We start from the raw sequence: 27,340 nt of genomic DNA on the forward strand, positions 1-27,340 counted from the left end.
TAAAATGGGAAAGACTAAAGTTCTCTTCAAGAAAATTAGAGATAGCAAGGGAACATTTCATGCAAAGATGGGCTCGATAAAGGACAGAAATGGTATGGACCTAACAGAAGCAGAAGATATTAAGAAGACATGGCAAGAATACATAGAAGAACTATACAAAAAAGATCTTCAAGACCCAGATAATCAAGATGGTGTGATCACTGACCTAGAGACAGACATCCTGGAATGTGAAGTCAAGTGGGCCTTAGAAAGCATCACTACGAACAAAGCTAGTGGAGGTGATGGAATTCCAATTGAGCTATTTCAAATCCTAAAAGATGACGCTGTGAAAGTGCTGCACTCAATATGCCAGCAAATTTGGAAAACTCGGCAGTGGCCACAAGACTGGAGAAGGTCAGTTTTCATTCCAAACCCAAAGAAAGGCAATGCCAAAGAATGTTCAAACTACCACACAATTGCACTCACCTTACATGATAGCAAAGTAATGCTCAAAATTCTCCAAGCCAGGCTTCAAAAGTATGTGAATTATGAACTTCCAGATGTACAAATTGGATTTAGAAAAGGCAGAGGAACCAGAGATCAAATTGCCAACATCCACTGGATCATTGAAAAAGCAAGAGAGTTCCAGAGAAAGTTCTGCTTTATTGACTATGCCAAAGCCTTTGACTGTGTTGATCACAACAAACTGTGGAAAATTCTGAAAGAGATGGGAATACTAGACCACCTGACCTGCCTCCTGAGAAATCTGTACACAGGTAAAGAAGCAATAGTTAGAACTGGACATGGAACTGGTTCCAAATCAAGAAATGAGTATGTCAAGGCTGTATATTATCACCATGCTTATTTAACTTATATGCAGAGTACATCATGTGAAATGCTGGGCTGGATGAAGCACAAGCTGGAATCAAGATTGCCAGGAGGAATATCAATAACCTCAGATATGTAGATGATACCACACTTATGGCAGAAAGCAAAGAATAACTAAAGAGTTTCTTAATGAAAGTGAAAGAGGAGAGTGAAAAAGTTGGCTTAAAACTCAACATTCAGAAAACTAAGATCATGGCATCCGGTCCCATCACTTCATGGCAAATAGATGAGAAAACAATGGAAACAGTGATAGACTTTTTTTGGGGGGCTCCTATGGTTTTTCTTGTGGTCATGTATGGATGTGAGAGTTGGACTGTGAAGAAGGCTGAGTGCCGAAGAATTGATGCTTTTGAACTGTGGTGTTGGAGAAGACTCTTGAGAGTCCCTTGGACTGCAAGGAGATCCAAGCAGTCCATTCTGAAGGAGATCAGTCCTGGGATTTCTTTGGAAGGAATGATGCTAAAGCTGAAACTCCAGAACTTTGGCCACCTCATGTGAAGAGTTGACTCATTGGAAAAGACTCTGATGCTGGGAGGGATTGGGGGCAGGAGGAGAAGGGGACGACAGAGGATGAGATGGCTGGATGGCATCACTGACTCAGTGGACGTGAGTCTGGGTGAACTCCGGGAGATGGTGATGGACAGGGAGGCCTGGCGTGCTGCGATTCACGGGGTCGCAAAGAGTCGGACACACCTGAGGGACTGGACTGAACTGAACTGAAAATCACTGCAGATGGTGACTGCAGCCATGAAATTAAAAGACACTTGCTTCTTGGAAGAAAAGCTATGACCAACCTAGACAGCATATTAAAAAGCAGAGACATTACTTTGTCAACAAAGGTCCGTCTAGTCAAAGCTGTGGTTTTTCCATTAGTCATGTATGGATGTGAGAGTTGGACTATAAAGAAATCTGAGCACCAAAGAATTGATGCTTTTGAACTGTGGTGTAGGAGAAGACTCTTGAGAGTCCCTTGGACTGCAAGGGTATCAAACCAGTCAGTCCTGGAGGAAATCAGTCCTGAATATTCATTGGAAGGACTGATGCTGAAGCTGAAACTTCAATACTTTGGCCACCTGATATGAAGAGCTGACTGATTAGAAAAGACCCTTATGTTGGTAAAGATTGAAGGCAGGAGGAGAAGGTGATCACAGAGGATGAGATGGATGGCATCACCGACTCGATGGACAGGAGTTTGAGTAGGCTCTGGGAGTTGGTGTTGGACAGGGAAGCCTGGCGTGCTGCTCTCCATGGAGTCACAAAAAGTCGGACACAACTGAGTGACTGAACTGAACTGAACTGAACTATTCTTTCTCTTGTTTATCTTTTGAATCTTTCTCCTTCTAGTCTCATCACCACACTTCAAATTGTTGCAGTAGCCATCTAACTGATCTTTCTGTCTTGAGTTTCCTCTCTTCCATTTGTAATTCATCCTCCAAATTAACTTTCTCAAATCCAGATCTACCCCAGCTTCTCACATGCATAAAATTCTTCAGCATGCCCTCATTATTTTCAAGATAAAATTTAAACTCTTTAGTCTGACATATAAAGGTCTTAACCATCTTTCCTTTGCCTACCTTTCCTGAAAAACCCCCTATCGATCTGTCTCTCTCTCTCTCCTTACTCATCTATCATCTGTTCCTTATGTGTTTTGTGTCATAACTAACTACATTCAGCTCCCCTACTTTTACCATCCTCCAGCCTTACCACACATGCATTCTCTCCCTCTTTGATTGTTCCCATGATCCCCTATTCTCTAAGCTATTAGGTACTAGCACCTCTGGGCTCCTTTAACCTTCTTTATATAGAACCGATATGTTGTTGCTATTCAGTCACTCAGTTGTGTCCAACTCTTTTTGATCCCATAGACTGCAGCATGCCAGGCTTCCCTGTCCTTCATTATCTCCCAGAGTTTGCTAAAACTCATGTCCATTGAGTCGCTGATGCTATCTAACCATCTGAAGAGGTTTTTAAATCTTTGAGTGGAGAATAGACTTTTGGATCCTGACGCACCTGAATTTGAGTTTGTTTCTGTCACTGTCTATGACCTTGGGAAAGTCACTTTACATATCTGCGTCCATTTTTTCCATCTATGTAAATGAGAGTAGTAGTTTATTCTCACAAGGTCATAATAATACGGGTTCAGTGCATAATTCCTCCCCAGTTTTCTGGTTGTTCTTAAATGAGATTTTTACAATTATAAGACAAATACATGCTAATTGTGAAAAACTAAAACATTACATGAATATACAGATTACAATGGAGAAGGCAATGGCACCCCACTCCAGTACTCTTGCCTGGAAAATCCCATGGACGGAGGAGCCTGGTAGGCTGCAGTCCATGGGGTCGCGAAGAGTCGGACAGGACTGAGTGACTTCACTTTCACTTTTCACTTTCATGCATTGGAGAAGGAAATGGCAACCCACTCCAGTGTTCTTGCCTGGAGAATCCCAGGGACGGGGAGCCTGGTGGGCTGCCGTCTATGGGGTCGCACAGAGTCAGACACGACTGAAGTGACTTAGCAGCAGCAACAGATTACAAAGAAATGTTTATGTAAATCACTCTTAGAAAAAACCACTTCAGGTTTTCCTCTCTGTCAAATTTAACAAATATAGTGTTATTGTTAAAATAAGATCATCTTATAACACTGATTTATAGCTTGCTTTTTATTTACTAATATGCCTTGAATGTTTTTGCATATTACTCTTTATAATGGTTTTTGAATTTTCCATTGTACAAATGCACAGTAATTGATTTACTGAATCACTCCATGAACAGTTTTGGAATGTTTTCAGTTTTTTACTATTGCAAACAATGCTGCTATAGAGAGCTTGCAAGGAGGCCATTCTTTCTGATTAATAAAATCACTGGAATTATCTGGGATTTCTAAAATGCAGCAATTTCTTTAAAAACCTTTATCTAACTATAACTGCTCCTACTAATGGATAGTTAGTAAGAAGATAAATAAAATCCAGTCATATCATAGTGATTTGTATTTATGTCTGTCATATTTTTATATAGTAAGAGTACAATCCCAGGTAGAATTTGGCAGTAATTGTTTCATTCTTTTTACTGGCATTGAGCTCCAAGCATAAAAGTCCCCCAGCCTCCACCAAATAAATTGCTTTACATGTGGTTCAAATTTTCAGCCTTATTAAGATTTAATCAATCAATTCTAAAGGAAATCAACCCTGAAAGTTCATTGGAAGGACTGATGCTAAAGCTGAAGCTCCAATACTTTGGCCACCTGATGTGACTAATTGGTAAACATCCTGATGCTAGGAAAGATTGAGGGCAGGAGAAGAAGGGGGAAACAGAGGATGAGATGATTGGATGGCATCACTGACTCAATGGACATGAGTGTGAACAAACTCCGGTAGTGAAGGACAGGGGAGCTTGGTGTGCTGCAGTCCATTGGGTCACAAAAAGTTGGACATGGCTTAGCGACTGAACAGGTACAATGAAGATTTAAGTATCAAGCATTTCATAGTAGGAAATTTAAATTTAAGGATTTCATGGGAGTCCTTTGCAGGTATTCTAATATACTTATTTGGCCCATAGAACTAACTGGACATACACATACTTAGCACTGATCCCAACAGGCTGAGTGGCAACAGCATTGTCTATTGTTCCAAGTGTAGCTACTAGTATGCTTCTAAACAATGGGATAAACTATAGCTTGGTCTCTCAATCAAGCCCACCACACACACACACACAGTATGGCTTTAAAGGAGTAAGATGAAATTTCATACAGCATTCCTGAAAATCTCTCATTTTGGTTACTCTATGTGATTAATGGTTATTGTAGCCTAAAAGAAATCACTTGTATTTCTGTATTTGGCAATTCCACATTTAGAACATTTAATTCCCTCAATCCCCTGAAAAATTAACACTGACCATGGATGTTTCAATATTAGCAGAATAATGTTGACATTATCCAGACAGGTCTGGATCATTCTGAATTTTTGAAGACCAAACACATTAACAGGGGTGACATCACTGAAAGTCAGCAATTAACAGCTCTAAAATTGATGGTACCTCACTGAACTAGTTAATCAGAAATATCTCCTCTGTTTACCCTCTGTAAGATTTAGCTTTGGCCAAGGTCTTTGTAAAGATTAACCAAGTCATGTTTACAGAAGACACATCAGATATTGTAAAAATCATTTCATTTCACAATAGAGAAGAAACACTGGCCTGAAATTAGGGAGCTTATATTTTGGATGTGGTCTGTCATTTTTCAAGCTGTGTGATATTGGACATGTCATTTAAGCTCTCATAATCATTATATCCTCAGCTGTGGAATGAAGACAATAAGAGGCATCTTCCTCTTTCACATGGCTTTTCAGCTGGCCACATGCAAAGCTAAACCATGTGGGGAACTATTATCACTATTATTGCTTTTATTTGAGGTTAAGGAAATATTTTAAACTATTAATAGTTCAATTTGCAACTTGGATCGCTGCTTGAAATGTCTGTTAGCAAAACTTCACTAGAAGGATGTAGCACACCCTTAAACCTTGCGATGTGAAACTTGTCAGTGTTATTTTCAGTTGAGCCCTTTGACCATGTGTGAAATAGCAAATTAGTATTATGCTTCACTGAGTGGATGGACTTTGGAAAGGGATGTTGCATAAAACCCCCAAATTGTATCTTATTGTGCATGTCTATATAAATGTTTTTCCAGAGAGAGGGTTTGCACATTTTCATAGGTCAAATTTTCAGAAAAGTACATGCTCACGCGTGCATCACTTATAGAGATGCTCAAGAAATTTTGCCACTTTTTTATGATTTCTTATTTGGACAATAGATACAGAAAAACACTTCACTGATAAAGGTTAGAGAAGCTATCCTCTCTTGTACTCTTCTTCTTTATCAATCCAGTATGACTCCAATTTGGAGAATCAGCAGTCTGAGATTTTGTGTGCCCTCATGGAGATCACACAGGACTAAACTGGTGTCCACCTACTGAGGGCAGAGTGACACGTACTCTACCCAACTCCATCTTGCAGTTCTACCCCCCTCTCTTGTGGTTGACACCTTTGGTTGTCAAACCTCTGCCTGAGTTTTAGATACAAACAGGCATACGTGTAAGGCCATGACGACTACTAACAGGAAAGCTTCAAAACTGCAGCTTCACTGAAAACCCCAGAGCTGGATTTAACACAGCATCAGCATTGATACTGTCGGCAAACGTCCATCGGGAAGAGCCAAAGGGCCCAATATCCATTTATGAGAAGAACTTGGAAGGCATACAGGATACACAGTGGGTGGCTTTTATTTCGGTTTGGGAAGTACTGAGAAGTTGGGATGTCCCCAGTGCCTGGACTTCTCACAACTGCCTGTGACGTTGGTGCCATGAACACCACTAAGCTGTCACGTTTTCCATTTTAGCCATGTCAAGCTACCTCTTTATCATTAAATATGAACTACCTGAAGTAATCAGAGCATTCATGGGACTCGAAGAAAATACTGGGTATGTCTTCTGTTTTCTCTGTAACATCGATAGACTCATTCTACTTGGTCTTTTCTGATCCTAATATTCTGGTCTTTCTTTTCTAGAGAATGGTATCTCAACGGCAACTACCTCGTCATATTTGTGTCTGTTGGAATAATTCTTCCACTTTCTCTTCTTAAAAATTTAGGTAAAGTCATTTTCCACTTTGGTTTTAATTTCATATTTTAAGAGGTAAGCTGACTATAGATGCCATATTCACCTTCTGGAATTTCCTAACTCCTAGGTTACCTTGGTTATACCAGCGGATTTTCTCTTACTTGCATGGTGTTTTTTGTCAGTGTGGTAAGTGATTTTTGACATGATCCTTGTAACTTGGTAGGCATGTGATGCTTTCAGCGCTTGAAATGGTGTCCTAATTTTTGTTCAAGCACATCATTCGCATGAAATAGTTCTTGCATCACAAGCGATTTTCTTGTATTCTCATTTGGAATGAGACGAATAGTCATGAGTTTAAATATAGTTGAGTTAGAATGTCAAGACCATTGCTAATAGTATGTTCTAGGCACACTAGATGTTATAGTTGGACAAAAGGAACACTTCAGCAGGAATGTGACAATAACTCAGTGTTTAAAAAGGTGGAGGAAGAAGAAGTGAAGAGACCCAGAAAATAAATGAATAGACTCTAGAATTATCCTTATTTGCATGAATCAGCCATTTTCTCTTACTCATTCTACCCATGAAGAGAAGGTGACCAAAGGGGAATTAAAGAAAGAAATCCTTTCCTACCCTATCCCACTCCCCTCTAAAAGGAGGAATTTCAGCAAATATCATGAATGCCAACATTTATATAGCATTTCTCCAAAGAGGCAAAGGAGGAAGGAAGAGTTTCTGATGACTATTTTCATTAGTTTGAAGAGATGAAATGCAGCAAGAAAATGATCATCTTTCTCATGGAAGAGTATGCATGAAGCTTAGGATGGATTCACACAAAATGCTGTCTTGTTGCCAACCATAGCTCCAACTCCAGCCATAGCTCCAGCTCCTTCCTTTGAACAGAGGCTATAGGGAGTCTCCATCATCCATTAGTCTAAGAGGAATCTTCAGCAGAGTTCCCTCATATCTACCCCATAAACCAACCATATGGATTTTTGTTTCATTGTTTTCCTCAAAAGGCTGACTCTTTGTTGTTGTTGTTAATGATCTGGTCTAGGTGATTTACAAGAAATTCCAAATACCCTGTCCTCTGCCCATTCTGGATCACAGTGTTGGGAATCTGACTTTCAACAATACCGTTCCAATGCACGTGGTGATGTTACTCAACAACACTGAGAGTAGTGGTGTGAACTTCATGATGGATTACACCCACCAGAATGCTGCCGGACTCGATGAGAACCAGGCCAAGGGCTCTCTTCATGGCAGTGGAGTAGAGTTTGAAGCACACAGTGATGACAAGTGTCAGCCCAAATACTTTGTCTTCAACTCCAGGGTATGTGAGAGCCAGAGACCTCTAAGAGCCTAGCAATGGAGTCTCTGAGTTTTTATTTCAGAAGCTGAGATGGCCTGAGGTAGCCCTCTGTGTTGGAATGCTAAATATGAGGTGTTATTTTTGTTTTTCAGACGGCCTATGCAATTCCCATCCTAGCATTTGCTTTTGTATGCCACCCTGAGGTCCTTCCTATCTACAGTGAACTTAAAGAGTAAGGCAGCCATCATTTTAACATTTAAACTTGCTTTGAAAATGTGCTTATATGTTCAAAGGTGCTTCATACAGAAGCATAGTTTACAGCTTTGTCTTTGCAGAAAGTTTATGCTGTAACCACTCATCAGTAACATGCTTTAACCACAAAGGTATGAATCAGCCCCTTCGCTACTTTCTTTTCTCCTACTCCTTCATCCTAATGATCCAGGTGAGGGGTCCAGGGGGAGGAGGAGCCCATGTCTGCAAGGATTTTGGCAGGCATGTGGAATTTGAAATTGGTGGGAAGAAGATGTCACCTGAGCTGGAAATGACCCACACCTATGCAGACCAAAAATTATGGTTAGGGTGGCCTGGCTAAGCAGCTTCTTCTTTTACCCTGAGGGGAAGGTGTCATATAATAATTCTCATCTTCTTTACCCAGACTTCAATACTCAGTTCTCACTAAACAACAATAACTTGCCCCATATATTCAGATATACTTCTTGAAAAACTTTTAGAGCACTTCCATTTACTTGGAAAGTCCTATGTAGTAGTTCATCTACACTTGATCTTAGCTCAAAGAGAAGTGATAGCAATTACCCTAGAGGCCTGATGATGGTTTAAGCAGCCAGGTGCCTCCAGAATGGTTTCCAGAAGCTGTCCAGGTAAAAATATCAAGCTTTCAGGTAGTCTGGACTCCTAGAAGGAGTGTTTTGTTGATTCTTGTGGATTCTTGCCCTCAAATCTATCTCATTGTGAAGTATGAAGGCTTTCTGCATTAGAAGCCAGCTTGACCCTTGTGTCAATTACACTCTCAAACGTGCAATAGACAAGTGTACTTATCAACATAAAATAAGCTGATCCTTTTCTAGGAAAATAGTTATTTCTAAGACTGAAGAGGTAACATTTAAGAAAAATGGAAGCAAATCCTCCATAATTCTCGAAGGCGAATTTTAAAAAGTGATGTTTCTGCACTAAAAATGTGGTTTTAAAATGAACAACACAGACGTATATTGTGTTCTTAGCTTTTAAATGGCAAAAATGTAGTATTTTCATCAGTTCAGAAAATCAAAGCTCAATGTCCTTTATCTTTTTCAGTCGGTCCCGGAGGAAGATGCAAACAGTGTCGAATGTCTCCATCACAGGGATGCTCGTCATGTATCTGCTTGCTGCCCTCTTTGGTTACCTAACCTTTTATGGTAGGTCACTCTGTCAAAGTCATTCTCTTTGTGCAAATCCTAGTTGGACAGATCATTAACCTGTAGGTATAATTCTTTTAATTACTCTCAATAAACAGCATGATCTATAGATGCATATACTCAATTAGCATGCTATATTAGCCTCCTCATTTGACCTAAGAAAATGACTTAAGAAAAATTGAATTAGGCTGCCTAACAGTTTACAATAATTTGTGAACTCCCTCATATTTTATAAAAAAAAACCCTCTCAATTATAATTCTTTTTCTTAAGGGATAAAGGGTATTTCAGCTGTATGTTGCAAAGCTCTTTTGGTAGAATAACTAATTAACAAGCAAATGGCAGAAAAAGTACAAAGTCCTTGAGTTAGAACCTGCTTCTTGTTTACCAGTCAAGTCAGATCTGGAGGCCTGGAGCATTAGACAAATTTTCTGGCTAATTTCATTCTATTCTATTATAGTGACTGGTTTCTAAGTGAAAGGGACATGACAGCATTCCTTTCAATCTGGGGACATACTCTCAAAAAACAAAGTGATTCTGGTCACATTAGATTATGCTGAAAATATTTCTTCTATGGATACAAAAGGAGCAGGATTGTTCTTCTCTTCCCTGATGCACTGGCCCTAGAGATGAATCTCAGGGAATCAAACATTAGTATTAACCAATGTTATCAACTTACATATATTTTTAAAATAAAACTGTCTATAGTTTTGTATTTTTTTTTTAACTGACTCAGTAAATTAAATTGATTGCAAGACAAGTTGGGGAGGAAGAGGCTGGAGAGGGCACCATTTGCTTGGGTTTTTTTCTTTTTGACTAATATTTGGTTTTTAACCAAGCTCTGGTTTAGATTGGGCATAAACTCTGCTGGTTGTAAATTAATGAAAGTCAGGACAATGTCATTGATAGTATTTTTATCCTCCTTTGATTTCGAGGGAAGGAGTCGGAAAATCAGAATACATCTGATTCTATAAGTATTTCCTTATCATGTGTGCCTGGAATCCTGAATGAACTGTGTTTTCCAGGAGGGCAGCATCTTAAACTTAGGGCATTATTCACTGAAAGACTCTATAGCAATCATACTACTTCATCTTTGCATTATTACTTAGTTTCAGTTCAGTTCACTTGCTCAGTGGTATCCGACTCTTTGTGACCCCATGGGCTGCAGCACACCATGCTTCCCTATCTATCACCAACTACCAGAGCTTGCTCAAACTCATGTCCATCTAGTTGGTGATGCCATCCAGCCATCTCATCCTCTGTCGTCCCCTTCTCTTCCTGCCTTCAATCATTCCCAGCATCAGGGTCTTTTCCAATGAGTCAGTTCTTTGCATCAAGTGGCCAAAGTATTGGAGTTTCAGCTTCAGCATCAGTCCTTCCAATGACTATTCAGGACTAATTCCCTTTAGGATGGACTGGTTTGATTTCCTTGCAGTTACTTAGTCTAATGAGTCTCAACTCAGTGAGACAAACAAAAACTTGACAAAGTCCAAGAATACGTCTATGAGAGTAATGATGGGGTCATAACTGTTGAGCTTGGAAAAGTGTTAAGAGATTATTTGTCCTAGGGTTTCCATACTGGGTTTGGAGAAGCTGCATCAGGGCTCACTAGGTAGGTGGGAGTCGAAGGAGATGGCAAGATGTAAGTGACAGTCTGATAAGGCTTAGTCGTTTCATCCCTTTCAACCAGAGGACCTCAGCCTGTCCTGTTTTGTGGTGCTTCTGTAAAGCAGAGAGATTTACCACAATGTCAGTGACCCAGAGAAGAGCCTTACCAATTTTATATTAAATCTGCAACTTTACAAATTTCAGGACCCTTTGTTCATTTGAATAAAGATCACACAAGGTGGCTGAGCAGTAAAAAATCTGCCTGCAATGCTGGAGACGCAGCAGAGGCAGGTTCAATCCTTGGGTTGGGAAGATCCCCTGAAGAAGGCCATGGTAACCCACTCCAGTATTCTTGCCTGGAGAATCCCAAGGTCAGAGGAGCCTGGTGGGCTACAGTCCATAGGAACACAGAGTTGGACACGACTGAAGTGACTTACCACACACACACAACTAATAAGTTGAGACAGGATAAAAACAGAGGTGTCTGGATTCTCAGATCTGGGTTCTTCCTGCTATACTGTGTTCTTCCTATAAAATGTTGTCAAAGGTGAGCAGTGCCGATTTGACTACACTAGCGGACTCATTCTCCTCTTCCTCTTTGCAGGAGAAGTTGAAGATGAATTGCTTCATGCTTACAGCAAAGTGTACACATTTGACACCCCTCTCCTCATGGTACGCCTGGCTGTTCTTATGGCAGTAACACTAACTGTGCCCATAGTGCTATTCCCTGTAAGTACCTGGGTTTGGTAAAAGAATCCTGCTTGACCACGTAGATTAGTACATATGCTCTGACTTGATGTTGATTCAATTCAAATGCAATTCCTGAGAACATTATATTTTATATAGCCTTTTGAACCTACTGACTATGTACTATGTAGATACAGCAAGTATTTTTAGTTTTTATTATTTATTTACTTATTAAAATTAAAAAAAAAATTGGTCAAGCCACCCAGCTTGGCAGATTTTAGTTCATTGACCAGGAATCAAGCCCATCTCCCCAGCAGTGAAAGCACAGAGACCTGACCATTGAACTGCCAGGGAATTCCATAGAGCAAGTATTTTTAAATGCTAAGCTGAAACTCTAATACTATGGCCACCTCATGCAAAGAGTTGACTCATTGGAAAAGACCCTGATGCTGGGAGGGATTGGGGGCAGGAGGAGAAGGGGATGACACAGGATGAGATGGCTGGATGGCATCACCGACTTGATGGACATGAGTTTGGGTGAACTCCCGGAGCTGGTGATAGACAGGGAGGCCTGGTGTGCTGCGATTCATGGGGTCGCAGAGTCGGACACGACTGAGCGACTGAACTGAACTGAACTGAAGTACTCTTCAAATGAAGGAAAAAAATCACCAAATTTATTTCTTTTTTTTTTTCCTCTTTTTTTTTAAAATTTTATTTTATTTTAAAACTTTACATAATTGTATTATTTTTGCCAAATATAAAAATGAAACCGCCACAGGTATACATGTGTTCCCCATCCTGAACCCTCCTCCCTCCTCCCTCCCCATACCATCCCTCTGGGTCGTCTCAGTGCACTAGCCCCAAGCATCCAATATCGTGCATCGAACCTGGACTGGCAACTCGTTTCTTACATGATATTTTACATGTTTCAATGTCATTCTCCCAAATCTTCCCACCCTCTCCCTCTCCCACAGAGTCCATAAGACTGTTCTATACATCAGTGTCTCTTTTGCTGTCTCGTACACAGGGTTATTGTTACCATCTTTCTAAATTCCATATATATGCATTAGTATACTGTATTGGTATTTTTCCATTTATTTCTATATATTTATTTGTTTTATGGTTTTATTGAGATTGAAATTTATTTTTAAACTAAAATTTAAAAAAGCAGATCTTGAGCTTCTCTCTCATAGATTAGTAGAAATGAGTAGTAATTCATACAACTTTTGAAGTTTGAAAGCCAAAACCACGTTCACTTTCAGATTATATTGCATTTTCACCACAGTTCTGAAGATATTTCATTTTTTTGCCTCCTAGTGCTATTATGCTACCTTAACATTCAAAAGTCACCCTATTTAATCTGATTCTTGAAGGTGAATGAGAAAGAGATTCATGTTAAGTAAATGACACACTGCAACCAAATTTCCTTTAAAAAAATAGTCATATTATCCATCATATATCTTTTTAATGCTTCTAAGACTGACACATACCCTCTTGCCAGACTGGTATTGGGACAGTCCCTTCATGGCATTTACTATTGGGGTCAGTTGTTAGGGGATCATAGAGCAGGGCTGGTTGTGGAGACTTGAATTACAATTTAAAACCACTACCTATGGAGAAACACAAGTCTGCACTTTCCTGCCAACTCTCCTTCCTTTCATAAACACTGAATTTACCATTCATTTTAGGGGGAAAATTAGCAGCACAGTAGTCAGCACTGTCTTGTACAGAATGTTCCATACAGGGCCAAACACACGAGGGCTAGTCATATAATGACACTGTGGTCACTTTAAATGCAGCTTGTGTGCTGAAATATTTGTTGGCACATTCCTTTTTCATGAGTGCATGAAATTAGATCTTTATTACAACGGCAGCTAAGACTTTACTTTTAAATAATGTCTTGTCTCTCATTTATCTGAAAGTATTTCAAATGTCATGCACACAGCTTTAGCCTAAAATCAGCCCCATTGTAGGTATAAAGCAGAAGACAGCTGTAGACAGAAACTGTTAGTTCAGTTCAGTCATGAAGTCGTGTCCGACTCTTTGCAACCCCATGAACTGCAGGACGCCAGGCCTCCCTGTCCATCACCAACTCCCGGAGTTCACCCAAACTCACATCCATCGAGTCGGTGATGCCATCCAGCCATCTCATCCTGTGTCGTCCCCTTCTCCTCCTGCCCCCAATCCCTCCCAGCATCAGGGTCTTTTCAAATAAGTCAGCTCTTTGCAATAGGTGGCCAAAGTACTGGAGTTTCAGCTTTAGCATCAGTCCTTCCAAAGAAATCCCAGGACTGATCTCCTTTAGAAACTGTACCATAGGGTAAAATTTTCAAGCAGACAGCATTGCCAAGAAAAGAATATCTGGAACCCTTCTTTTTGTGTGTAAAGATATTACTGATTAAATTTTGGCACACAGTGGGCACTCATATCATTGTTGAATCAAAGCATTTTATAAAAGAAATCTGTTATGTGCTTCTGCATTGTTTTTTATTTTTTATTCATAAGCCCTAAATGTGGTGCTTTCAAGCCGAGGTCTCGGAAGATTAATGGACTTGGTTGGGTTACCCAGCTAGCTGGTAACGGTTGAGCTAATGCATTACTTACAGGTAACACTGATGGCTGCAGTCATAATTACGGGAAGTAGAAGTTAGCCTTTCATTTGATGATGATCATTTCACTTTGACATTAACAATCCAGATTGACCATAGAAATTCTTCCCCTGTTTAACAAATAAGGCGTTGGCACAAATCTGACTATCAAGAATGGCAACATATTTCCCATTAGATGTATTTCCCATTGTGGTCTGGAAGCATTTCCCATCCAATGCCCATTAAAACCAAAATTGACCATTAGAACCAAATTTCAGAACACATAAGTAACTGCTATCCTTCAATATGTATTTTCATTCAACATTCAGTTCAGTTCAATTCAGTTCAGTCGCTCAGTCGTGTCCGACTCTTTGCGACCCCATGAATCGCAGCACGCCAAGCCTCCCTGTCCATCACCAACTCCCGGAGTTCACTCAGACTCACATCCATCGAGTCAGTGATGCCATCCAGCCATCTCATCCTCTGCCTCTGTCGTCCCCTTCTCCTCCTGCCCCCAATCCCTCCCAGCATCAGAGTCTTTTCCAATGAGTCAACTCTTCGCATGAGGTGGCCAAAGTACTGGAGTTTCAGCTTTAGCATTATTCCTTCCAAAGTAATCCCAGGGCTGACCTCCTTCAGAATGGACTGGTTGGATCTCCTTGCAGTCCAAGGGACTCTCAAGAGTCTTCTCCAACACCACAGTTCAAAAGCATCAATTCTTCGGCACTCAGCCTTCTTCACAGTCCAACTCTCACATCCATACATGACCACAGGAAAAACCATAGCCTTGACTAGATGGACCTTTGTTGGCAAAGTAATGTCTCTGCTTTTGAATATGGTACCTAGGTCGGTCATAACTTTCCTTCCAAGGAGGAAGTGTCTTTTAATTTCATGGCTGCAGTCACCATATGCAGTGATTTTGGAGCCCAGAAAAATAAAGTCTGACACTGTTTCCACTGTTTCCCCATATATTTCCCATGAAGTGATGGGACTGGATGCCATGATCTTCGTTTTCTGAATGTTGAGCTTTAAGCCAACTTTTTCACTTTCCACTTTCACTTTCCTCTTTACTTTCTGCCGTAAGGGTGGTGTCATCTGCATATCTGAGGTTATTGATATTTCTCCTGGCAATCTTGATTCCAGCTTGTGCTTCTTCCATCCCAGCATTTCTCATGATGTACTCTGCATAGAAGTTAAATAAGCAGGGTGACAATATACAGCCTTGATGTACTCCTTTTCCTATTTGGAACCAGTCTGTTGTTCCATGTCCAGTTCTAACTGTTGCTTCCTGAACTGCATACAAATTTCTCAAGAGGCAGGTCAGGTGGTCTGGTATTCCCATCTCCTTCAGAATTTTCCACAGTTGATTGTGATCCACACAGTCAAGGGCTTTGGCATAGTCAATAAAGCAGAAATAGATGTTTTTCTGGAACTCTTTTGCTTTTTCCATGATCCAGCAGATGTTGGCAATATGATCTCTGGTTCCTCTGCCTTTTCTAAAACCAGCATGAACATCAGGAAGTTCACAGTTCACGTATTGCTGAAGCCTGGCTTGGAGAATTTTGAGCATTACTTTACTAGCATGTGAGATGAGTGCAACTGTGCGGTTATGAAACATTTTGTTTGTAAATCTGCCTCACCCTTACAATGTTACATTGAGGTGGTCTATATAATTGTCCACATTTTCCCCTAGAGGTTAGGCGTACGCACGGTGACCGGCATAGGATGAGGTCAACGTATTTGCTAAGGAAGACGATCTCCAAATGAAGCTTGCCTTTTCTTAAGTTGTATGAACTGCCTTTTCTAGCAAAAAAGACATAGACTCTCCCCCTTGCCAACATCTGCCATGAACTTCAGTTTGAGTGAGGATCTTGGCTACCTGAACCAAGCCTCCATGCTTTGATGGATGACATAAAAACGAGTTTGGCCTCCTTGCCCTAGTCAAATACATTCAGGCTGCATTTAGTCACTTCTCTCCCAAAATGATAGAAATTGGTTGTGCTGCATTTCTTTGTTTCTTCCAATTTCAACCCAAAATTTTCCATGTGTCGCATGCTGAGTCAAATAGCATGGTTCTTCTGATGAGTTTCTTTGAATTAAGAAACTCTTGACCAATAAGTTTATTTACTTTGTTTTGATATCCCCACACATAAATAATAAAACAAGCAAAACCTAAAATGGATTAGGTTTAATCTGGATTAAAATCTATCAGTTTTAGGTATTTTTGGTGTTCTCCATTTTTCAACAAATCTGTTGGTCATTTTTCTTAGGAGCCCAAGAAGAGATAACAAGGGTTTTGTTGTCAGTTGTGGCTGGGTTTTCCTTTTGTCTCTCTATTTATTGTCTTTCTTTTTTCCAGATAGCATTTTCCTTTTTAGAAAAGGCACAAAGTGTTTATTGAACAAATAAAGAGAATTAAGGTTAGTTTTTCTACAAGCTGCTCAACATTTTTTCTTTCTTAGCTGGAGAAGGTGATATGCAGCTGGGTTGTCTATTATGGAATCGACATTTTCAGCAAAAACTCAAATTCTACTCACTGCACCTTTTTCTCTTTAAGACAAAAGATAGATCATGTCTCAGATCCTCTGTTCAGTTCAGTCAGTTCAGTTGCTCAGTCGTGTCTGACTCTTTGCGACCCCATGAATCGCAGCACGCCAGGCCTCCCTGTCCATCACCAAATTCCGGAGTTCACTCAAACTCATGTCCATCGAGTAGGTGATGCCATCCAGCCATCTCATCCTCTGTCATCTTCCTCTCTTCCTGCCCCCAATCGGATCCTCTAGCTACTTCTATTTCATTTTATTTTAGTAAAACCATTCTTTTCACTTATGTTGCCTTCAGATTTCCTCTTTTGAAGTGAATATGGATGTAGGCATAGAAATATGGCAGATGTTTCTATGTCTGGAATAGCACAGTGACCATCGGTATTTCTTACACTCTTTGTCCTACACAATCCTGTAAAGTGAAGTGTGGTTCACTTCTAAGCAATAGAATGGATTTTTTTTCTTTTTGAGTTGAGAATGAAGTCTCCCCCTTTCCAGTTGGCCTCCACATTTCTCACTTTCCCATTGGGCCTGCATATTAGAACACAGTACCTCCTAATAGGCTCCTGTTCGGAACATTAAATCTGGAAATGTTTTCTCTAGAGCTGCATGGAACGTGACTGGAATCACTCTGGGGGACTTGTGTCCCCACAGTATCTGACCCACATTTCCAGGTTCTTATCAGTTTGTGTCAGTAGAGAAAAGGACACTGAGATAAGTCAGTAATAAGCCAGAGTCACCTCTGTCCTGACATAGGTAAAGCTGCTGGGGACCTCAAGATTCCAGGCTTACCCCGCAAGGCAGTGTTCTTATGTGGAACGACTAGCAAGTTTCATTCTATTTTTTTCCACCATCTACCACCACCAGCAATCTCCCATCTCCCTCTTTGCCCTGTCGCACATTTTAGGAATAACTGGGCAACTCTATACGTCTTCAGTCCTTTTGGGGATTTTGTTATTCCTTGTTCATTCTGAAGCACAAGCTTTCACCATTTACTTCAACCATTATTCCTGTAAGCTTTCTGTACTCTTACATCATTAAGCCAAATTGTAATGTTTCTGAGAGCCATGAGATCTTAGGAAACTGTATTTATTTACATTCAGACACCCAGTACACATAGGCTTGTCTCTGCTGCTGCTACTGCTAAGTCACTTCAGTCGTGTCAGACTCTCTGCGACCCCATAGACAGCCTCCTACCAGGTTCCTCTGTCCCTGGGATTCTCCAGACAAGAACACTGGAGTGGGTTGCCATTTCCTTCTCCAATGCATGAAAATGAAAAGTGAAAGTGAAGTCGCTCAGTCGTGTCCAACTTTTAGTGACCTCATGGACTGCAGCCTACCAGGCTCTTCCATCCATGGGATTGTCTAGGCAAGAGTACTGGAGTGGGGTGCCATTACCTTCTCTAGGCTTGTCTCTAACTTAGCTTAAACAGTTAAAGACATTATTACAACAAAGGAATAAAAAGCACAAACATGTGACCCCCTGCCTGAAAATAACCTGTATTCTACTTGTTTATGCTATAACTTTATCACTTTCAGACAAATAAATCCTTAAAACCACAGAAAGCTTATTTTAAGTGTGTTAAGTTTGGACAGCATTGAATAAGCACGAATTGTCAGACATAATGTAGAATTAATAAACTATTAGGAAAAACAAAGTCAAACCTTTTGTTTTCCTCAGTCTACTTTTCAGAGTTGTGTAATTTTCACTCATCCAATTTTTAAAATCCATTACAAACTCACTCTTAAACTGTTTCCAGAGACTATACAGATTTGCCATTCTGGAAATGAAACTGCTTTTTAAACCTAAACAGATAGCTTTAATTTTTGGTGGACTGGCATGAAAAGAATGCTACATTAGAAACTGAGGCAATTCAACTCAAAGTTTTTGTTATTTGCATGTGTGTTTCAAAATATATTTTACTTTTCTCTTCAGTGAATTCCAATCTTTGCACTATTAAGAGACTTCAGAAGCAAAAGTTTAAAGTGAAAATCAATTCCACATTTCTAAAAATAAGAAGTCCTAGCTTAACTGAAGTGCTCATTTATTACAAAGCCAATAAACTAATTCCACTAAGTCCAAAAGTGTCTCCTAAAAGATTCCAAAGATAAGAATATTTTCAACTTTGTTAAGCTGTACAAACATAAAAGGCTCTCCCTCCCTCTACCCACAAGGATCTTTTCATCCAGTTACATCAGGGTAACTTGAGCCGATGCTACAATTGGAGCCTCCCTGACCCTTTACCTAGTTATTTCAGCTGCTGCAATAGGACTGAAATCTCATAAGAATCCTGAAGGGAGGGGAAAGATTTGTTCTGTTCAATTCATCAACATTTATTGGTGCCTTCTGCATGTGAGACACTAAGATAGAAACTCTGAGGAATGTTAAGATTGCTAGGTCTTGTTCTTTGCCTTTTGTGCATTTATAATCTATCCTGGGACGGGGAAGGCGGGTGGGAAAGAAAGAAGTAAACACAAAAAGTATCATGTTTCTTAAAATACCAGGTGATAAAAATGTTAAAGTGTGAATTTAAGAGATGCTAGGTTGGTAAAAGTTCTGCTCACAATCATATGCAAATAAATTCAGTGCTTGCCCTTCATACTTAATCCAGGCTGATGAGACATAATTAGAAATCAACAGAGGTTTTTCTGTGTCTCTGAATTATATATCTTATTTACCTGTTCTTTTATCTCTTTCTGACTGAGATTGTTTTAAAGAAAAAAATTCTGAAAACTGAGAAAGTGAGCACAAGATAGGTTACCAAGGAAAAGTGACTCCCTCCCAAACATCAAAAATCAGCATCAAACTTACACAACAATATGAATGCACCTAATACCACTGAACTAGAGACTTAAAAATAGTTAAGATGATACATTTTATGTTATCTGTACTTTGCCACAATTTTTTACATTTTTGGAAAAATATCAGCATCAAGATCTGTTCTGGGGGAAAAGAAAAACAAAGAAAATGCTTTAGAGGGATGAGAATATTTGAAAAAGTAGATGAAAACAAAGCAGTGACCCAAAGGTGATAGTGGGAGTGGGAAGGGAAATACATTAGGTGTTTGGGATTAACATATATACACTACTGTATATAAAATAGATAACAAGGACCCACTGTGTAGCAGAGGAAACTACAGTCAATATCTTGTAATAATCTATAACGGAAAAGAATCTGAAAGACAATATATATAGTCATACATAAATATGTATAATTATATGTATAATTGAATATGTATAATATATGTATAAATATATGTAATATACATGTACATGTATAAATATGTAAAATATATATGTATAATTGAATCAATTTGCTGTGTACTTGAAACTAACATAACATTGTAACTGAACTTTCAATAAAAAAACAACACAAAGCACTGACCTTGCCTTTGAACTTTCCTGTTGCAGATTCGCACATCAGTGACCACACTGTTATTTCCCAAAAGACCATTCAGCTGGATAAGGCATTTCCTGATTGCAGCCATAATTATTGCTCTTAATAATGTTTTGGTCATCCTTGTGCCAACTATAAAATACATCTTTGGATTCATAGGTAAGTTTCCAAAAGGCTTTTATTTAGTCAACTCGAGCTGTCCATAAATGGAGAGCAGGGAACCAGTGATGGGAGGTCAAGGATCCCAGTCCATCTCAGGCTCTTAGAATTCCGAGTAGCCCAACTGGGCTCCAGTTGGTCACCATCCCTTCCTCCTAGGTGACACTGGACTTGATGGACAGGACCAGAAAGTGTTGGTGCTAAAACCTACCTTATAGATCATCTAATCTAGCTGCATTTTCTGACAAACAATGCAGCTTAGCCCTATAGAAGTTAAATCATGTTGGAGTGAACCCAGGGTTTGGACTGAGGTCTTAACTCTGCATCAAGAAAAAAAAAAAAAAGAGGAAAGAAGGTAGATTCTACTTAAATGGTCTGTGAGCATCAGATTAGGATTAAAGGATATCTTTGGAGAAAGAGGAGATTGACTTTGTAAACATATTTTTTCTTTTAACTGGGTGACCCATTAATATATTTAATTTTCCATTCTGCTGATTTGAGGGTTTACTCACATTTTAAGTACAATATAAAACTTTATAAAACAATATAAAAACACAGATGTAAGCAACTTGAAAAGTTAGAAGTGGATCAGAAGGGTGTGTGAGGAGTTCAATGGCACCCCACTCCAGTACTCTTGCCTGGAAAATCCCATGGACAGAGGAGCCTGGTAGGCTGTAGTCCATGGAGTCGAGGAGTCGGACACGACTGAGCGACTTCACTTTCACTTTTCACTTTGCATTGGAGAAGGAAATGGCAACCCACTCCAGTGTTCTTGCCTGGAGAATCCCAGGGACGGGGGAACTTGGTGAGCTGTTGTCTATGGGGTCGCACAGAGTCGAACACGACTGAAGTGACTTAGCAGAGCAGTATGTGTTTATATTACTAATTTCCTTTAAACCTACAACACTCGGCCTTTTTGTTGTTTATCATGTGTTATGTATCTCTACTAGGCAGCTATGATGTTAGATGCATTTTAATTTTATTTATAAATATATTTTGTTTTGAATAAACATCCATGGGCTAATGCTTCGGCCACCTGATGCGAAGAGCCAACTCATTGGAAAAGACCCTGATGCTGGGAAAGATTGAGGGCAGGAGAAGAGGGCGAGAGAGGATGAGATGGTTGGATGGCATCATTCATTCAATGGACATGAGTTTGAGTAAACTCTAGGAAATGGTGAAGGACAGGGAAGCCTGGCGTGCTGCAGTCCCTGGGGTCACAAAGAGTTGGACATGACTAAGTGACTGAACAACAAACCATGAGCTTATAGTGCTTTTTGTGCTTTGCTAAGGGTAGTTTTAGACTTGGTTTCTTTTGAGTGTGTGCCCTTGCATCTCTGCCTGTTGAGTAAGACTGACTTGTCCTGTGTCTTTCCTCAGGGGCTTCTTCTGCCACTATGCTGATCTTCATCCTTCCAGCAGTTTTCTATCTTAAACTTGTCAAGAAAGAACCTTTTAGGTCACCCCAAAAGGTCGGGGTAAGTAAGGTTTACAATTTCTCCCTTTAAGTTTCCACTATTTAGAGTAAACCAGGAAATGCATGCACATGTTCCAAAAACGGAATTGATGTACAAGAACTGAAAATCGAAGATGGCTGGAACTCTCTGGTGGAAAAAAGAGAGGTGTAGATTTCTAGCCCTGAGATGATTCTGGGATTTCTTCTCTTCACATATTAAATAGCTTGTGCTAAGTCCTTCCTACCTGTCAAATGCTAATGGAGTTTGCCCACAGGCATACATTTATAACAGTTTCTACCACCAAGCTATTGTTGCACTATCCACAGGAAAATATGCAGGAAGGAATTAGGCTCCTTAGCAGCGTTATGAAAAAATATAAACATTTTGGTCACAGTCACTAGGTGAGGCCAAAAAATGTTGCTTTTCTTTTTCCCTTCTCAGTGCCTTGTCCCCTGTGGACTAAGAACAGAACCGTCTGTTGTCCAGTTAGTCTCTTTCCGTATAATTTATAGTCCTATTAACCTGGGGAGTATATATGTCTTTCCCACAATAGTACTACAAAAATGTATACTAGAAATAATTATTCAATATTAAATATTATCTATGACTGCTTAATAAAGTCTTGTATTAAGCCTTGAAAAGCGCCTCTGACTGACTGACCCTGAATTTTGCCTGTGAGTCATTCTCCTCTCAGGATGGTTTGGGGACTTTAGGAAAGTTTGGTATCAAAAGCTCCTCCCATCATCTTGCCCCCAGATTTCCACTCTTTGTAGTCCATTCTGCTTTGACTTTTATAGCACTGTGACCTTGGTAAATCACTTTTTCAGTTTGACTGGATATAAAAGTGAGTAAAATTATATCCTAGATCCTTCTTAGTGAAAAAAGATTTCAGTTGCTGTTTCTTTTTATGTAGAATTAGGAAGTCTATGTGGTAGTCTATAAGGCCCCTTTTAGTGTTAAATTTGTGAAATATTTATATGTTTATGTAATTACAGGTATATTACAAGTATAGGCATATATGTATATGTTCAGTTCAGTTCAGTTCAGTCGCTCCGTCGTTTCCGACTCTTTGCGACCCCATGAGCTGCAGCACACCAGGCCTCCCTGTCCAACACCAACTCCCAGAGCCTACCCAAACTCATGTCCATTGAGTCAGTGATACCATCCAGCCATCTCATCCTCTGTCGTTCCCTTCTCCTCCTGCCTTCAATCTTTCCCAGCCTCAGGGTCTTATCAAATGAGTCAGCTCTTCACATCAGGTGGCCAAAGTATTGGAGTTTCAGCTTCAACAACAGACCTCCCAATGAACACCCAGGACTGATTTCCTTTAGAATGGACTGGTTGGATCTCCTTGCAGTCCAAGGGACTCTCAAGAGTCTTCTCCAACACCACAGTTCCAAAAGCATCAATTCTTCTGCACTCAGAAGAAGAATTTATAGTCCAACTCTCACATCCATACATGACTACTGGAAAAACTAGTATATGTATATGTAATTACGTATTAATACACACACATATACCTTGAGGCTTTTTTTTTTCAAGAAATATGCAATGCACATTATATTGTGTGTGTGCTCAGGCCTCTTCAGTCATGTCCGACTCTTTGTGACCCCATGGACTGTAGCCCGCCACGCTCCTCTGTCCTCTGGGGATTCTCTAGGCAGGAACACTGCAGTAGGTTGCCATGCCCCGCTCCAGGGGATCTCCTCGACCCAGGGATCAGACCTGCATTTCATATTATGTCTCCTGCATTGGCAGGGGTTCTTTACCACTAGTGCCACTAGGCTCTGTTTTGTTTGCTTTTAAAAAAATTTAATCATATCATACATGCTACTCTTTTATAACCTGCCCCTTTTCACCTAAAAGATTGTGAGCCCTCCGTAAGTCATTTAATCTTTTTCTATTACTTGGTTTGTAAGGATTACAGGGTATTCCATTATTTTATGTACCAAATCAATTAACCATTTTTCTGTATTGAACATTTGGATTAAATCTCTCTACTATCGTATTCTTTCCCTCTTTCCTGAGGTAGGGTTCTAAATTGGTTAACTGCTAGGCATGGGCAGCTATAAGAATAATACAATTCAATATGCAAATCAAATGGCTGTCTTAAGTAAACAGCTTATGAAAGCAAACTGCACTAAGGAAGTATAATTTCTGTGTTCCCTAACAAGTTCTTTCTGACTTACAGGCTTTAATTTTCCTCGTGGTTGGCATCATCTTTGTGATGGGAAGCATGGCACTCATTATAATTGACTGGATTTATGATCCTCCAAATTCCAAGCATCACTAACCCAAGGAAAAATACTATCTTTTCCTGTTGGAGATGGTTACCAATTATGCTCCCAAAGACATTTTAGTTATCTTGTTTGGAATGTTATTCATAGGAAGTAACAGGAAGATTCCAAAGATGTTTACCAGCAATATTACCAAGCACCTACAGAAGAGAAAATCATCATTTTTGTCACAAATGGCTATTTATATGTTTAAAATCTGTGGTGCACATTTCCACCCAGGTTTTACTAGAGCAGTGTGTGATGATGTATTTTTGCTTTTGCGTATGCAGAATAAGAGTAGCTGCATGTAATGATCATCAGATAATACTCTTTTCCCTCTCCCCGCAAAAGTACCAAATTTCTGTATTCTCAGAACATCAAGCAAAAATGCCCTGATGGCAAAGCTATCACCACTTAATGCCTTCCCTCAATCTTGCACCAAATACTCCAGGTCTATTTAAAGACATGTATTGTGAACTGTCTCTACAAGTTACATGAGTGATCAGACACTAGGCTGGAGCATTTTATGCTCAACACTAACAAAAAATTTTGCCCATCCCACTTGTGACATTAAATTAATGACTTCTTCATTCAATCATTCTTCTGTAAATGTTAAAACATCTTATGAAACATAGAGAGGGGCTTTACTGAAATTATAGAGCACCAGCAAAACAATGCTTATTGCTATACTGAGTGTTCTGGAAGCATTTATTAATGTTATTCGCAGTCCTCTTGTCATACTTTTGTCACTGAACAATGCCCTCCCTCTCGTCTTCCATTTTCATTCAGAATTTTTAGAATACCACTATTCATGTGGAGCTACACTACCCAGTATTGTTTAATACGTTTTTATTTGATAAACATTCAGTGCAGGAAACTGTGATTGCTTTATGTTTATGTATATAATCTTATTCTGTGGTTATCAGAGTTTTAATGTATGGTACATTTGATTTTTATTTTTTACATGTGTAGTTTTCTCTCTTCACAGTCAAACATTTATGTTATGGGGGGTTGGGGTAGGGAATTGAGTTGATAGGCTCAAAAATCCCCATGTATGTATCTGTCTATTGGGCATATGTTAAATTTGAAACCTGAGTGATATATTCAATAGTTTGGTAATGCTCTTCTTCAGTGTTTACAATATTACCATAATCATCTACAAGAAAATGAGTGTCCTATTTGCAAATAATTATCAATACTAAGGTAGTTCTTTTAATTTAGCAGGTCTAAAATAGGATTTAGTTCATTTTAGCTTGAATAGGTGTTTGCTAACATTGATTTGCCATTTAATACAGTCTTGAGCTATTGTCTATAAAAACAAAAGTGCTAACACTACAAAGAGATGCAAATTACTATTCTCGCTCACTTTTACAACACAGTTACATGAAATGGATTTAAAAATTAGTACTCATTGCCTAGAATTTCTAGATTTGCTCCTTTTTTTCTCAATCAGTAGCAAGCACATTTGTTGTATATTTTGGTATAGCCTAGTATGAAATACAGGTGTTATGTTAGTATGATAATATTAAATCATATTTCAATAGTTTTTGCTGGAATGTGCCTTACTTAAATATATATTTGTTTTATGTATTATTCTCTAGAGGCATAATATTGTAAAATGGTGCACTTTATTAGGGAAATTGAGCATTACTAGAAACTATCACGACTTCTCACTTACTATTATTTACCAAATAGCATTTTTAAGATATATTTCTATTTTCAATTCATCTAAAGAGAGTATCAAAATAGAAAATGGAAAAGAGGTGCCTTCTGAGTGTTAAAAATGTTTGATCTGAATGTATTTAAATGTAAATACAATGGATTGATCCAAAAAACTGAAAAGCTGTAACATCTGTATATATTTTAAATGCTTTACATTTGAAATGACTCACTTGAAAGTATCAACATGTAAAATTATATAAATATTCAAGAGCAATACTACAGTGCCAAATAATAAAGCGTCGTTTTTTCCTCATGGCCATTTTCAGGATTAGAGTTCACATAGACTGCAGGACAGGCATACATATGGTATATTGTACTGGTTAATTTAGCCCCATTTATAAACAGATTAAAATTTTATTTTCTTATTTCATTTACAGGATGGTTCAATATATTGGGAGGCTTTTTTTTTTATTACAGAAAGTGTATATTGGTATATAATAAATGAATTTTTCAAATGACTATGATGTAATTTTCTATTGTTGAAGGCATGAAAAATATTATTTATAAGTGAAAACATGTTTTAAATCTTAATATTGTCTCTTTTATATTGGTATATGTTCCATTTTTATTGTTACTGTGACATAAAACTAATATTTATAGCTTTCAGAAAATAGTTGCCATCTTATTCTGGCAAAATACACAGCTAATTTGAAATCATGCTTTTTTTGTATCATCCTAGAATGAATGTGGAAGAAATGACTCTCTTAATGGTGAATTAATGAAGAATTCATCTGGGATGGAAAAAGAGGGAATAGAAGAAGGATGAAAATAGTTAAAGATCTGAAATATTTGGGAGAAGGGAAAGCAACATGGGAGTGCTGAGAACTGGGTAGAAATGAACTTGTAGTGGGACTGACAGGTCATACACTAAGTGTATGCTTAACTTTCTAAGAAACTTCCAAGTCATTCTCCAAAGTGGTTCTACCGTTTTCATTTTCACCATTAATATACACGAGTTCTAGTTGCTCCACATCCCTGCCAGCAGTTGACATTGTCTTTTGTACTTTGCTGCCCTTCAAGTAGGTGTGGAAAATTATCTCACCATGATTTTCGTTTCCATTTCCCTGATGACTAGTGTGGGAAACTTTTCGTGCATATAATGACCATTTACATTGTCTTTTGTAAAGTGTCTGTTCAAATCACTTGCTCATTTTTAAAATTAGGTTGTCTTTTTATTGTGTATTTGTCAGAATTCTTTATATATTCTGGATACATGTCCTTTGTCAGATTGCAAATGTATTTTCCCAGTCTATGGCATGCTTACTCATTTTCCTAAATGTGTTTTGCAATTCCTGTCTTAATGAGGATGAGATTAATTGGAATGGTCAATTAATTGTCATAATTGTTTAGATTTTCAAATTTGGAGAGTACAAGAATTTTCTCTCTTTTTTGTTATTGTATCTTTTTGCCTTGTACTTAGCTTCATTTAATGTATGCTAATCTAGTTCCCCACGTCCAAGATAAGAGAAACCCAAGTAAGACAGTAGGTGTTGTGAGAGGGCATCAGAAGGCAGACACACAGAAACCATAATCACAGAAAACTAGTCAGTCTAATCACACTAGGACCACAGCCTTGTCTAACTCAATGAAACTAAGCTGTGCTGTATGGGGCCACCCAAGACGGGCGGGTCATGGTGGAGAGGTCTGACAGAATGTGGTCCACTGGAGAAGGGAATGGCAAATCACCTCAGTATTCTTGCCTTGAG

At 39.0% G+C, this 27,340-nt stretch overlaps 1 protein-coding gene across 4 annotated transcripts in view; it reads left to right on the plus strand.

Annotated features, from left to right (window-relative positions):
• Positions 1 to 26,093, plus strand: part of SLC38A4 (solute carrier family 38 member 4) — an 84,381-nt gene extending 58,288 nt beyond the window's left edge. For 3 of the 4 annotated variants that reach the window (XM_061416363.1, XM_061416364.1, XM_061416362.1), the window contains exons 7-16: positions 6,259 to 6,340; positions 6,427 to 6,509; positions 6,606 to 6,664; positions 7,533 to 7,808; positions 7,940 to 8,019; positions 9,099 to 9,199; positions 11,410 to 11,534; positions 20,035 to 20,179; positions 21,560 to 21,657; positions 23,828 to 26,093. In XM_061416363.1, coding sequence (XP_061272347.1) covers positions 6,259 to 6,340; positions 6,427 to 6,509; positions 6,606 to 6,664; positions 7,533 to 7,808; positions 7,940 to 8,019; positions 9,099 to 9,199; positions 11,410 to 11,534; positions 20,035 to 20,179; positions 21,560 to 21,657; positions 23,828 to 23,929 — 1,151 coding nt within the window. In that variant the 3' untranslated portion in view covers positions 23,930 to 26,093. The remainder of the gene's footprint in view (positions 1 to 6,258; positions 6,341 to 6,426; positions 6,510 to 6,605; positions 6,665 to 7,532; positions 7,809 to 7,939; positions 8,020 to 9,098; positions 9,200 to 11,409; positions 11,535 to 20,034; positions 20,180 to 21,559; positions 21,658 to 23,827) is intronic. The other variant, XM_061416365.1, reaches the window with a different exon arrangement.
• The last annotated feature ends 1,247 nt before the right edge of the window (positions 26,094 to 27,340 follow it).

This window comes from Bos javanicus, chromosome 5 (assembly GCF_032452875.1).
Source record: "Bos javanicus breed banteng chromosome 5, ARS-OSU_banteng_1.0, whole genome shotgun sequence".
NCBI classification, from domain to species: Eukaryota; Metazoa; Chordata; class Mammalia; order Artiodactyla; family Bovidae; genus Bos; species Bos javanicus.